At 39.0% G+C, this 14,106-nt stretch overlaps 1 protein-coding gene across 1 annotated transcript in view; it reads right to left on the bottom strand.

Moving 5' to 3' along the window:
- Positions 1 to 4,337: 4,337 nt before the first annotated feature.
- The window catches only part of LOC128620132 (leucine-rich repeat transmembrane neuronal protein 4), a 112,230-nt gene continuing 102,461 nt past the window's right edge, over positions 4,338 to 14,106 (bottom strand). Inside the window, exon 3 of the mRNA XM_053644827.1 lies at positions 4,338 to 7,873. Coding sequence (XP_053500802.1) covers positions 7,565 to 7,873 — 309 coding nt within the window. The 3' untranslated portion in view covers positions 4,338 to 7,564. The remainder of the gene's footprint in view (positions 7,874 to 14,106) is intronic.

Below are 14,106 nucleotides of genomic sequence, written 5' to 3'. Positions count from 1 at the left end.
ACATCACGGAGTAAAATGAAGCCAACGCTCACCAGCTTAATGAGTGTTTGCACGTGTTAACTTGCAAAATTCAGGACTGACACTTAAAAAAAAAACATTTGAAACATTTTAATATATTATACCTTCAGACCAGAGTTCAGTAATTTATCAACATTTAGATATTTAGACATGCTGTAATTGAGGTTTTTTTTTTTTTCCCCTCACTTATGCCAACTTATTTGCAGGCATGGATTGAATAAACATTCGCCAACGCCTGTGTATTTAGTTAACATTTAAACAAACCTCAATTCATGTGTTAACTTTGTTGCTTTGTTAACATTTCTTGTGCTTAATGAATTAACATTTGTTAATGTTAATTAAATCCGGGAGTATGTGAGAGCCGGGGAAAACCCTTTTCATGGTGAAATTCTCATGTTCTACTTTTTAAAGTACTACAAGTTTTGCCCATACCTCATTTACAATGAATGTTTTTAAAAATCTGGTTACCTCCAGATTGCATTTGTGAGGCTGTGTCACAAACAATGTTAGTTAAGGGAACCTTAATGTAAAGCATTAACTAGTAACGCAATAGTTTATAACGCAGAATAGTGATATTACTGTAAACCATGATAACCGATTAGCCAATTATAGAGATATGATAATTGAAGGTCAGTATATGTCTAATGCACATTAGTCCACCATTAAACCTAATCCACCATTAGCATTAACCCACCAGGAACTGCGGGGAAATAGAACACACCCAAAATGAGTGTGGAAGAGTGAAACAAGCATGCAGAGGAACTGTCACTTGTGTGAGCACGTCATTTCAGCGAGCACTGAGCACTGTGTCATGTGCGCCTGCCGGGGTCTACACGTTACTCGCAAATCAAGGTCGGCAGTCGTCACGCTCTCTATTAAAGATGCTGTTTAAACCCCATAAAACTCAGCATGAGGAATTCATTGCTAGCAGTACGGAAATGCACATAAAGAGCTAAACCAACTCTTACTCGATCACCTTGATTGATTAATAGTAAGTAGGTCACATATTTTGATATCAGTAATGGTATCAACAGGCCCCCAAAAACGTCTACTTCATATGAAGAAAAAAAAAAGAAGGAGGAAAGGCATTCATGTATCATTACTGTGAAGTAAATATTCAGCAGGCAGTCCACCCTGACAACAGATCCTGTTTGAGATGACGGACACAAAATAAAATGACATCAGATGTACTTTTCCATGTCAGTTTTCACATATGCTATACTGAATATTAAACAAGTGTGCTTGCATGAATTAGAATAAACTCTGAATAGCTTTTACACAAACACGCAGCACGTAAGTAAGTGAACGCTGATGCAATTTTTGTTGTTTTGGCCCTATATTCCAGCACATTGGATTTGAAATGAACCAATGACTCTGAGGATAAATTGCTGGCTGTCAGTTTCAATTCAAAGGCATTTCCATCTTTGCTCGGTGAACCATATAGGAATCAAGTGAAATAAGCCGAGTGTGTATTGAAGAACTGGGATTCCTACATGCTTTACCCAGTATTAAGGCTTTGTATTTCTTAGTCCAAGAGGATATGATGATATGATATAAAATAAAGGCATCATGTATTCACAGTAAAAGCAGCAAGAAATTGAATATGATACAGTATGACATCGAGCTAAGTCACTGGCTATGTGATTCAGTATTGTCTAAACAGCTTGATATGAATGAAAAAAAGGAATACATGTTAGAATTGACAAATTAGAGGCCTTTAAAAGGACTACTGTAGCATGGCTAGTTGCTTACTAGCGTATGTGGTTTTATTTTTACATGCAGTTTCAGTTTTCAGATTCTGATTTTCTGAAATGAGTTATTTAGGTGAATTTCAGGCCGTAACGTGTTGAAATGTCCCTTCAATTCCATTTTATTTTCTTCACACATGATCATAAACACATGTGGAAAAAAATATATATAATCACATGTGAACTGAGCTTTCTGTAATGTGATGAAATGAAAATTCTTGGCTGAACCCCCCCCCATAAAAAACAAACAAACAAAAAAAAAACAACATTTTTGTACTGTAAAAATGTATTTAATTTTTTTTTTAATAATAAATCATTTAGTACTTTTTTAAAATGGAAAAGTGTTAAGTAAAAACTATTAAATGAATCATTAATTAAAACTGTATCAGGTAATGAAAGACTATGTCGTGTAAATAGGGACAATATTCCACAAAACTGCACTGCTAATAAATTATTATAATATTTTTTTAACCAGTGATATGTGGGCTGCACATTAACCAGGATGTGAAGCGTTAAGGCAGGGTAAGTTTTAAAGAAAAAGTCCTCGGATGACGCAGGGTAACATTTTTAGTCAAAATGTAAACATGTTTTGTGTTTTTGGTCAAAAACCAAAAGTGTCACTTTGGTCAATTTAAGTTATTTTTAGTGTCTGAAATCTTGGTGTGTCCTTACAAAAGAGCAATAAAGACATAAAAAAAGATGTGTGTGTGTGTGGTGTTGGACCAATATTAGATGCAGATGTTTTATAAATTTTCAGGATGGCACAGTGATTGGAATTGAACCTCCTCATGCAATATCCTCATCTAGTAGATGTAAATACCTTCAAATTAAATCTGACCTTATGCACTTTAACCTCATAGTCAATGCTTTGATGGACGGAGTTCAGAAATACAAGGGTTGTCCCTGTCCAATTTCTGCATTCTCGGTTAAATGGACACGTCGTCTACTTAAGCAAGAAGCTATCCTACATATCCTCTTTGTCCTCGATTGAAAAACAATACCCATCATGACACATTCTATCAGCTCGTAGGTTCAATCGTTGGTTCACTAATGAGTTGATCAAAGGACAAATGGGTTGAAAAGCATCTTTTCCCTGGTGCAGAACAGATCACACACACACACACACACACACACACACTCACACAGTTAATGTGATGTGGCCAGTCATACGATTCATGCTTGACTGGATCTCTGAAAGAGTGTGGAGATGTCTCCCTATAATGTCTCCATAAGAGCCTCATTTTGAAAAGATAATAAAGACAAAGGGCCTCAGCATACGTCAAGCGGAGACGGTGTTTGAGTATCTTCCACAGACGTTATGAAGACGCAAATGGATATCCTGTGTCCTTGTAACCTTGCGAATGTGGTTTCGTCGTTGCGCGACCCCCGCGGACGTTGCATCCTCCTATCCTCCTTACTTTAAGTATGCTGAAGCACAAAATGTAATAAAATTCAACAAATTGATAATCCTGATCCCTAGTCATTAGCTGTGTCTCAAATGGCGTACCTTGCACTATGTACTACATACCTGAATATGCGGGCACGATACCTGAAAAAAAAAAAAAAATGACACGGCACTGAGACGGTCATTAAAGCTCACCAAAGTCGGAATGCTGGAACAACTGCCAATGTTTGTTTTGTTTTTTTTTAACCAAAATATTCTTAAATGTTTTTATTTTTTTTTATATAAAGTGGCCATAAACAGGCAGAGCATGGACTGGATTGTTTCTCTAAATGTATTCAAGCAAAAATAAATAAATAAATGAATAAATGAAATGAAATAATCAGGCGTAGTTCAGCGACTCTTTAAAGCAGGAACCACTGAGGCTTCTGTAGCAGATCCTCTGCTAACTGTTCCGCTGAACGTAGCTCATTGAGCAAGGAAAGCGTTTTCACAGAGTTTAATTTAGTTTTTATTTCATTTACCCTCTCTGGACTGATTACCGAATCAGAAGAGAATTCTGATTCTGACAGAAGAGTATTCACGTATTCGCCACGTCAAGTTCAAAAAACGTTTCATCTCATCGCTCAAAAGTGGTGAGAACGTGAAGCTCCAGTTCAAAACAAAACAACAACTTGTACTATTTTTTTTTTTAGCCATATATTAATCATTAATGGCTGAGCATTAAAGGTAACTGTTGTCATTCAATCATATTTAGGTGAATATCCCTGGTGTAGTTGTATTCCGACACCGAACTCTGATGGCTCCGCCCCTTCGACTACATGGCATATAATCACTGTATTTATACCTTAAGCAGGTATTTATAGTGCACTACATCCCTCTGAGTTTCCCTGTGTGGACTCAACTCAACACTAAGTATGCCATTTGAGAAGCAGCTATTGAACAGCACGTCTCAGGCCAATACTGTAAGTTCTACCTTGTTGTTTTTGGAACACAGCCACACAGCTTTTTGTTTTTCCATTCTTTTGCTTTCCCATAATGCACATCCAGCTGAACTGTACTAATCAGGCCAATGGAATGCACCACACTCTGTGTGTGATTGCTGAGATGTCTCAGGGGTTGTTCAGGGCAATTTTTTCGTGTCTTTTTTTTTCTTCCTGGTGGGCGATACTGGAGCATTGTGGGTAAAACTTCCACAGCATTAACAATAATATCAAATCAACAGCTCATTATTCATACATGAAGCTTTGGAACACAACACAAGCTACTCTTATTGTACATGTAGATATTTTTTCTTTGTTTTTTTTATCTCGTTTTTTTTTTTTGTTTTTTTTTTGGTGTGTATTGCCAGGACTTTTCAAAATTGCAAAACACAGCAGAGGAGACTGAACCGACGTTGACCGGGAGAGTCGGAGGAAAATACCACGGCAGAATGAAACCAGGGAGCGTGGACACCATGTGGAACATTGTTAAAATGACAAGACCTTATTTTCCCGGAGTGTTCCGTAAAATCTTTACACTGTCAAGCTCCACGCGTTCGACGAGCAAAAAGGACGGATTATGAAAACTAATGAGCACAATGAGATGTAAAGGTCATGAGAGCAGATAGAAAAATATCGACCTTTAAAATGTGGATATATTACTGAAGATTTCTCTCACGGCTGTTCTGAGATCAGTCTCTGCAGAGCAAAACCTACTGTTCACCATCTGTGTGTGTGTGTGTGTGTGTGTGTGTGTGTATCAAGAAGCAAACGATGTGATACTTTTTCCTCTCTATGTACAAGATAAACACGTCCTGTGTGTTAATTAATTAGTGTCTGCAAACATTGTGCAGAGTCACTGATCGCCTCGAGGGTGCCATGTCTCTCGCAGCGAGGCTGAAGCATCGTCTTCCCAATTAGTTTGCATGTCAAGGTCAAATAAAAGTCTGACAGGCTTTGAATTGACCTCTGACCTTGACATTCGAGAATGAAGTTGGTGTGGTGCAGGAGAGTAGGATTTTTTTTAAAAAAAAACAAAAAAAAAAAAAACAAAAAAAAATAAATAAAATCCAGAAAATCCACCAATGGTGAGGTACAAGATCCACATTCATTGTGTTGAGTCCAAACACACAGGCACACGGGGTGACAAAAAATAAAAATATCCATGTTTACAGGCAACAATCCCAGTGTTCCTTAGATCTGGAGTCCATTTACAAGTAAAAATGAATGCAAATCACCACTGGTCCACGCTGCGCCAATGGGGAATTGACTTCCTGTAGATGGAAACATGGCATCTAGTGGCAAACATTCAGTGAATCAGCACTCAGGAGACACTCTGATAGCAAAGCATTGAAATACTGAACATGTAAATCTATTAAAACGTCTTAAAATGTCACTCAAACCCCGCCATTGATGCTCAAACACACAGCAAGCAACCATTTATTTGGCCTTTATAGAAACAAATGGGCCCTAATGGTATCCTCACACACTGTGTAATCCTTGGTCTAATTCAAAACCAGGCATTTTTCTTTCCTTTTCTCAGTGGACGCTGGACAGACGGACATGCCTTTTTACACTCTGCTAAAAGAAATAGACTTGTCTGAGATAACGATTTATTGGTTCCTACACTTCCCAATAAAAATGCCAAACGTACCAATCGGTATTTGTATCTGAAATGGTTGACAGTTACGGAGGTTTTTTTTTTTTTTTTAACGTTCTAATATTAACTCACCCTGCCTGTAAGCCCCGCCCACTTCCCTAGATCCTCACATGTTCATATTCAGACATGACTCGCAGGACACGGTAAACGGAGAATTCTGTGGGTCCGTTAATAAAAATTATCCATGTATAAGTTTGATTTAGCTTACATCGGTTTGATATACTTTACATATGCCACCAAAAAACTTACCAAATATGATTAAAAAAAATAATAATTATAAAAATTGGACCAAAATCTAACACTTTACAGATAATATGAACGATAATGATAATTAAAAAGTGATTAAATACGCTGACGTTTAAACACTCTGAGCAGCGGGTGTACTGTTATGTTGTTTATTTATATATTTTGTGTACTGTTTGCTGCACATTACTACAGAATCACTACAGCAGTTCCTGACCGCACACTCCTTAAACTTAAAAATGGTCGAATTCTTGTTCTCCGTCATTATTATTATTTTTTAAATGATAAATCGTGAGCAGGAAAAAGAAAATCTATATCACACAAGTCTATTGTCAAGTCTATTTGCCACCTTTGTCCTAACCCTATTTGACCTTATGTTTTGTCTTGTTGTATTGAAGGTCAGCAGATAACTGGGGCAGTTTTGACAGAAGATAACTCCTACCTGCTAACAGAGTCTGGAGAAACACGCACAGCTAGCTAGCTAGCTAGCTAGACGCAATGCACATTTCTCTCTGTGTTGATGTGTTCACGTCAACGATTGACATCTGAGCTATAACCGAGGGTAAATCTATTACACCAATTTCAGGCCTTCCATTTTTGTCCGAGCTTACAGATTTGGTGGTTTGGTACCACAAGAGGATCTGATGCGGTGTGTACTGTACATCTCAGAGAACGCTTAATCTTTGGTACATGTGCACATCTCAGGAGGTCTGCACTGAAATCTGCACTGGAAACTTTCTGATAGTATCAACAGATACTGCAGAGCGTCTTGTTCTCTGAAAGGATTACGTCCAAACGGGACATCCTGATCTCTTTCAAAGATCAATCGCTGACACCGTGTATAACCGCTGTCTGGAAATGTAGCTGAAAATAACAGCGAGATGTCTTTGAGGGCTGTTAAACTTTAACTTGTTTCATTCCTTCTCTTACATGTAGGCCATATTTTGTCTCCGCACCTGTTCCCCCCTTTTTCCTCCCACTACGAAACTTGTTTATTGCACGTTCTGTTTCATTCTCGACACAGCGTGAGTGAATCACCATTATCAGCTTTTCAAAGGCAACGTCCCGTCGTGTTTGGCACGAAAAGGACATAGAACAGCAACTAAAGTGCCATTTAACGCGCCACGCGTGCTGTATTGAGTTTCAATTTTCCATTGAACGAGACTCAGAAGAGCAGCGTTTGTGTTGAAAAAAAGAATAAAAAAAAAAAAAAGGACAACAACAAAAAAAAAACCACAAATGAAATCCCATCTCCCTGTACATAGAGCTCACTGTCATGGAGCGTGTATTGAACATCTGAGTTGCGAGTCCTTGGTTGGGTCTTTTATAGATCCTTCTCTCTTCTTTTTTTCAGAAAAAAAAAAAAAGTTCACCAGAAGAAGAATCCATCCACGTAAAGTTAGATCCGTATGTGGAGTGAAATTCCTTCTGAAAATGTTAGCTTTTCCAAAGGCTCTAACTACTCAAAGAGTCGTTACCATCCTATAGAATTCGCTTTAGCATCCCGTGAGTGCTAGCGTCCAAAGGTGAGGGTGCTAGTAGGCCGCTCGATGGACGGGTACTTTATGGAGCGCTCCGTGCTTGGGTAAGAAACACCTGGGCCTTGTATGGGTGTTCTCAGGGTAGGAGGTGAGCTGGAGGGTGGAACAGCTGGCAGAGCCACGGTCTGAATGGTGCCCCTGTCACGTGGTGGCAGATCATCAAGACCCTGAGGCGGGCAATCATAGTTCACGTTGAGGCGCATCGGCTGATGGGCTTGGCAGTAGTCCAGAACGGGCTGTTCATAGCGATAGAAGGTCAGAGCGCTCATCTGGTGAGGAACCTGAGGACAAAGAACGAGAAAAAAGAAAAAAAGAAAGACTTATTATTATTATTATTATTATTATTATTATTATTATTACACGTGATTCAACTGAAATTTTCCAAAATAACACAATGGAACCAAACAACATTATTTCTATTTAACCCTCATGTTCAGTTCCAACGGATTTCGAATTGATTCATTGTCCTAGGTTTTATTTTTCAAACAAATACATCAGAATCCAGGCCTTACATTTCCTAGACGAGCATAACGGCATTAATAGTGATGCATTCATTTTAATACGTTATCGTTTCTATAGTAACTGCTCAGACTTCTTTTGCAGATGTTCTACAACAAAAAACAAGTACCAATAAAGGGATAAAAAAGTATGATTTTTTTTTTTTAATTCATTAATAAAATATTGTACTTGATGACAAATCGCTGTGATATACGAGGAATAAAACACGTCAGGACACGTTGGTGTAGTAAAAGTAGCTCTGCTTGTGGTTGATTATTGTCCTATAACAGCACAACACAGTGTTTCATTCTTGCTATACAAAAAAAAAAAAAAATCTCTTGTGGATTCAGCCAGCTCAACAAAAAGGTAATGGTTTATTCCTCTTCCTGACAGATGTGAGCAAATAGCTTTTTACACCCAGAGAAAGAAAATCTCATGCCATTGCTGTGGAATTTTTTTTTTTGTGTGTGTGTGTGTGTGTGTGGATGTGTTTCTCTCAAGCCCATCTTATGGTTTTCCTGTCATACACTCCGAAATCTCATACACTCTCATACATGTCCTCTCTCACACACCGACACACTCATATACGCTCACACACCCCTTGACTAACAGACTAATTGAACGCTCGTCCCCTGCAGTACTGCTGTTATATAAGGGGCCAATTATCAGAGATGGAAAAACGAGCACAACACAATGCGAACACGACAGAAACCGGAGCCGATTAAACCCAACTCCGGTGTGGAAAGAGCTTCGATTGCGTGATGGATGAAAGGGTTTTTAGAAAGGGGGCGAGAAACAAGCGATAAAGATGAGAACAATGCACACAGAGGCGCGTCTGGAGATATAACAAGATGAACGAGGAGGTAGATGATGTTGCCGAGCTGCACGTTTTGGACTGATTTGAACCAAAAGGCGGATTTTTGGGTAGAGATGATGTTCCCGGGATAAAGTCAGTCTTATTTAGAAGGCAGCAGATGGAGAATAAGGATAAGGAAAGCATTGTGGATAGAAATGGAAGTCAGACTAGGTAATTTTCATAATAATTGTCATTCAGATTTATTTATATAACAGTTAGTTCTGGTCCACTAGTTCGATTGGTCGAACAGCATTCCATGAGTGTTTATGTTTACTATTACCGCACTTTGTGCAGTATATCACCATGTCAAATTCCACTTCCGAGTTTTAAGGGTTACTACGGTACGGGTTGCGACGTAACGTGAATGTACAATTCATTGTAACCTGGTTAGCTAATCAACGTGCTATAAAGTGAGTGTGGCTTCAGTAAATCTATTTCCAATATGGTTGTTCATGTGAAATTTTCACCAGACATCAGTATTAACTCAAGAAATCCAGAAATATAAAGAATTCACAACACTAAAGTCCATAAATAAAGTTATGTGTAATAAAGTGGAATGACACGGGGAAAAAAGTATCGAACACGCTATGAAAAAGCAGTTCTCCAAGGCGAGGTAAGGCAAGGAACCAGCTGAAATCCGTAAGTAATTACACCCCCATCTGTCCAAATTAATATCAGCTGGGTTAGTAAATTGATTGTCTATAAAAATGCTTTTCGTTACCAAAGTGTCACACAAGAAATATCTCATGATGGGTAAAAGCAAAGAGCTCTCCCAAGACCTTCGCAACCTTATTGTTGTGAAACATATCGATGGAACCGGATACAGACGTATTTCAAAACGTCTGAATCCTCCAGTAAGCACCACTGAGGCTATTATCTGCAAGTGGAAGAAACATCACTATGTCATCAACCGGCCACGCACAGGAGCTCCTCGCAAGATTTCTGACCAGGGAGTCAGAAGAATAGTCAGAAGAGTAGCCCAAGAACCAAGGAGCACTCGGAAAGAGCTCCAGAAACACTTGGAGGCAGCAGGTACCATCGTCACAGAGAAAACAACAGGCAATGCTCACACTCACCCCGCAAGACTCCATTACTAAAGAAAAGGCATGTCGAAGCTCGTTTAAAGTTTGCTGTATATATATACGTTTGTTTGTGTCACTTTTTTAAAAACTGCGTGCTGCAACTTGCAGAGTTTTTTTTGTGCTTTTTTGTGAGGAAAAACTACTTGAATTGGCGAAATCACGATCGCATGAAATAGTTTTGCACGGTCTTTCATGCTGATGACCTTTTAGCTGTACTCACGTTCAACGCACGTGAATCGAAGAGGGCTTTGGCGGTATGTGCGTAGTGATGACGTCACATGATGCGCCTTGGCCTAAATCTGTGGAAAATCTGCGGGAATTAAAAAAAAAAAAAAAAAAAAATTGCAAACTCCTCGGAATATTGTGGGGTTTGCTTGATTTTGCGTTCATTTCTGCAATCGCATAATCCTGGAGGGACTGATAAAAACAATATCGCCTCAGGCGTGATTCCGCACGTGATTCGCCGCAGCCGCGAGCCCGCAGTGTGTCAATATCAGTAGGCACGATTGTGACGCATTCATAGGAGTGAATCAGAAGAGAATCTACTTTATTCGTATCCTACGTTTCGCTCGTGAGGGAGTGTAAATTTACACCGAGTGAGCTCAACTAACGTGAACTTCAATTGATCGGCTTCAAATCGTATCGTTGCCTATAGATTCCTAGGAATTTAAGTAAGGTTTTGCGCCCTCCGTATTAGTCGCCGTTTTGTCATTTTCCGCTTCGTGAGCTTCGCCTTTTATGGAGTTTTGTGGGCGTGCCTACACGGACAGTGAACACGCTTGGTGTTTTACGGCTGGTTGGCGTTCATCAACATGAGTACATGTGAGTATGAAGAAAATCAGCACAACTGAAACTTTTGTAAATCTAGCTGGAGGAAAACATTTACACACAACTTCATTAAAAGATTCATAAATGAGGCCAGATATCTTTAGTGTGTTGTTCTTTTCTTTCTGAAAGTTTGGAGTATGGAATTAAAAAGTATTCTTGATCTAAAGATTTACTATACACACACACCCACACACCCACACAGACGCTTAAGCTCGCACTTGCACTGAAATAGCTCCTTACGTGTGTTATCATTTGAACGTAATGTAAAGTGTTGCAGTAATTTGGAGGGAAAAATAAAAAGAAATTGGATATCTAGATCTCATATCAGAATTTCCCAAACTCAAACTTCTAAAAAAGCGATTTGTTGAAGTTGCAAACTGAATAATAAAACAAGGAAAGAAAATATGGCTCATTTAAAATTAATGACGGAATTTTATAAAGGTCCCTTGGACTCAGGGTTTGAAGGTGTGAGAGACAGCAGCAGAATGAGAAAGGGTGTGTGTGTGTGTGTGTGTGTGGAAATGTTTTAATGTCATATTCACAGGAATATGCTTTGACCTTGTGGGGACGTTTTGCCGGTCCTCGAGAGGAAACTGCTTTGAAAAATTGTTCAAAAGACTTATATATATATATATATATATATATATATATATATATATATATATATATATATATAAAGTTCCTGAGGTTAAGGTTGGGGTTAGTTTCAGGTCTAGCATAGCGTTAATTAGCTGCATTAATAATGATGTCAATCGTGTGTGTGTGTGTGTGTGTGTGTGTGTGCGCACTCAGTGCTGGAATGCTAATCTGGCAGGTCAATAGATCTCCTGGTGAGCAGGCAAAGTTTCAAGCTGATTACTGTGAGCTAACAACATACATTTATGTTTTCCTGAGTGGACTCAAAATGTCACAGGTCTATAAACATTCAGACGTGTAAATCACCGACTCCCAAAGTGGCAAGGCTTCGATTGGGGTTTAATTTGCAACCGGCCGACTGACGTGTCTTGTAGACTAAAGTGAGGAAAGCTGCTTTAAATCCGGGTGCAAATTACAGGTTAATACAGTATGAACACCCTCGTTCTAATACATTATCGTTTCTATAGTAACGGCTGATTCACAGGGCCTTTTGTATGATGGACGATCTACATAATCGGAGGCTAATAATAAGCCAATTAATGAAAAGTTTTTCTTTTTAAAAATTTTTTTCTTTCTTTCTTTTTTTTTTTAAATAGCGTTTATGGAGTCTCTAGTCTCAGCACTTTGTAACAGACATCGTCAAAGCTGTTAAAGTTTCAGTTTTCGAACGTCTTCAGAACAGGACGGTTCACGCGTTGCGTTTTCTTTGCAGTATTTTTTTGTCTTATTAACTTTAAGAGAGGGAATAAAGAGAGGCTGGTGAGGGAACGACTCTTTATAGGTGCAATGACAAGTGAGAAGAGAAACTAACTTGTTTCACAGCTGCTGTGTTCTGCTGATTAGATAACAGTAATGTTAACCCTAGAACTTTTCAGAAATAAAATGACAGGATTGTGAGTTTCTGTAGTAGCAACTCACACACACACACACACACACACACACACACACACACACACACACATATTAGCAATTATTTGCAGTTTTTAGAAATAAAACCAGTATACTGCAAGCAGGTGAGTGTGTGTGTGTGGGAGAGAGAAAGTTGTGTTTCTTTTGCTCACCCCTGTGTTATCATGCGAGAGCCGCAGCACTACGGTATATCAGCGCTAGGAAGTCAGCCATAATAGAGTTAGCGGTTAGTCTCACTCTGACACACTACACACACTGAAGCAGCTTAATTTGCTTCATTGTTCTTTTCATTCTCACACAGCAGCCATGTTAAAACACTTATCATGATGTGTCTGTGTGTGTGTGTGTGTGGGTGGGTGTGTTGGGCACTGTACATTTGTGCGCATGCGGATAATTGTGTGTATGCCCGAGCATGTTTTTGGCGAACAGGTGTCGTGGCTCAGTCTGTGTTCCACACGTGAATGTGACAGTAAAAGAGGAACAGACTGTCGCGATCATGTCATTTCTCATTGCACACTTTGCTCTGCCAGGCTGGTTCAGTGTGTGTGTGTGTGTGTGTGTGTGTGTGTGTGTGTGTGTGTGTGTGTTGTGGCTTCACTCACTGTCTCCTGCTTCGTTACCCAGACTGCCACACTGCAGTTCAACATGTCTCCTGCTTGTCCGTCGCATTGGACAGAAACAGGAAGAGGATCAGGAAATGACCTCCGACCGACACTGGAGACTCCTTCCATCAATGCAAAAATAAACACCGTCTTACAGAAACCACTTCACCATATCGATGATTATTCACATTGTTGAATCTGTTTATTATTAGATTGAAAATTCGATTGCGTGGAGCGTCCCTATGAACGGAGCCGTTGCTATAGAAACGTTACAGATTAAAGAAAAAGACTAGTTATAGCTGCTATAACTTGAGTGATAATAGGAATTTCTTTTGCTCTTAAAGGAATATAATCAACTTTAGTGTGATAACATTAACTCGGTTTCATTATGACACCCTGATGTTTCCTGATGTTGATTATTTTCCCCACCGATTGTGTTTCATTTAAAAGTACATGTCAGACATGGACAATATTGAAACTTTTTTTTTTTTTTTTTCTTTTTTTAGCCTTCCATCATCTGTAATGGAGAAAATTTCAGGACAAACAAAAATGTTCTTACAATTTAGGAGATATTTCAGTCGCTGACACCACGAGTACTTATATAACTATCTGAGAGTGCTTATTAGACTGTGTGAGTGTGTGTGTGTGTGTGTGTGTGTGTGTGTGTGTGTGTGGGCAGTGGACTGTGAGGGAAATGTAAAGTGGCGCTGGCTCATGCAGGGAAAATGACACAGATGTTGCACAAGGGGTTTGTGTGACAGTGAAGCAACCAGACACATATCCGCTGGAGTAAAACACATGTCCGAGGGCAAACTCAGATGAGCGGCAGCAAATGTGAAAACAGCAGGAAGGAAAGAAAAAAAAAAGACGGACTGCTCAGGAAAATGACAGACGGGGGTACTGGAGATTTAATAATAATAATAATAATAATAATAATAATAATAATAATAATATCATTTGTTTATTTTTATTTATACCATGGCACAGTTGCGGTATACGGTACATATTAACGTGCTCGCTCTAATACGTTATTGTTTCTATAGTAACAACTCATTCATAGGAACTTGTACGGAAGGCGCTCCATATAAATGGATTAGACAACG

This window comes from Ictalurus furcatus, chromosome 16, assembly GCF_023375685.1.
Source record: "Ictalurus furcatus strain D&B chromosome 16, Billie_1.0, whole genome shotgun sequence".
In the NCBI taxonomy this organism is placed as follows: Eukaryota; Metazoa; Chordata; class Actinopteri; order Siluriformes; family Ictaluridae; genus Ictalurus; species Ictalurus furcatus.
Note: the sequence above shows the minus strand (reverse complement) of the source record. Positions and strands in the feature narration are given on the sequence as shown.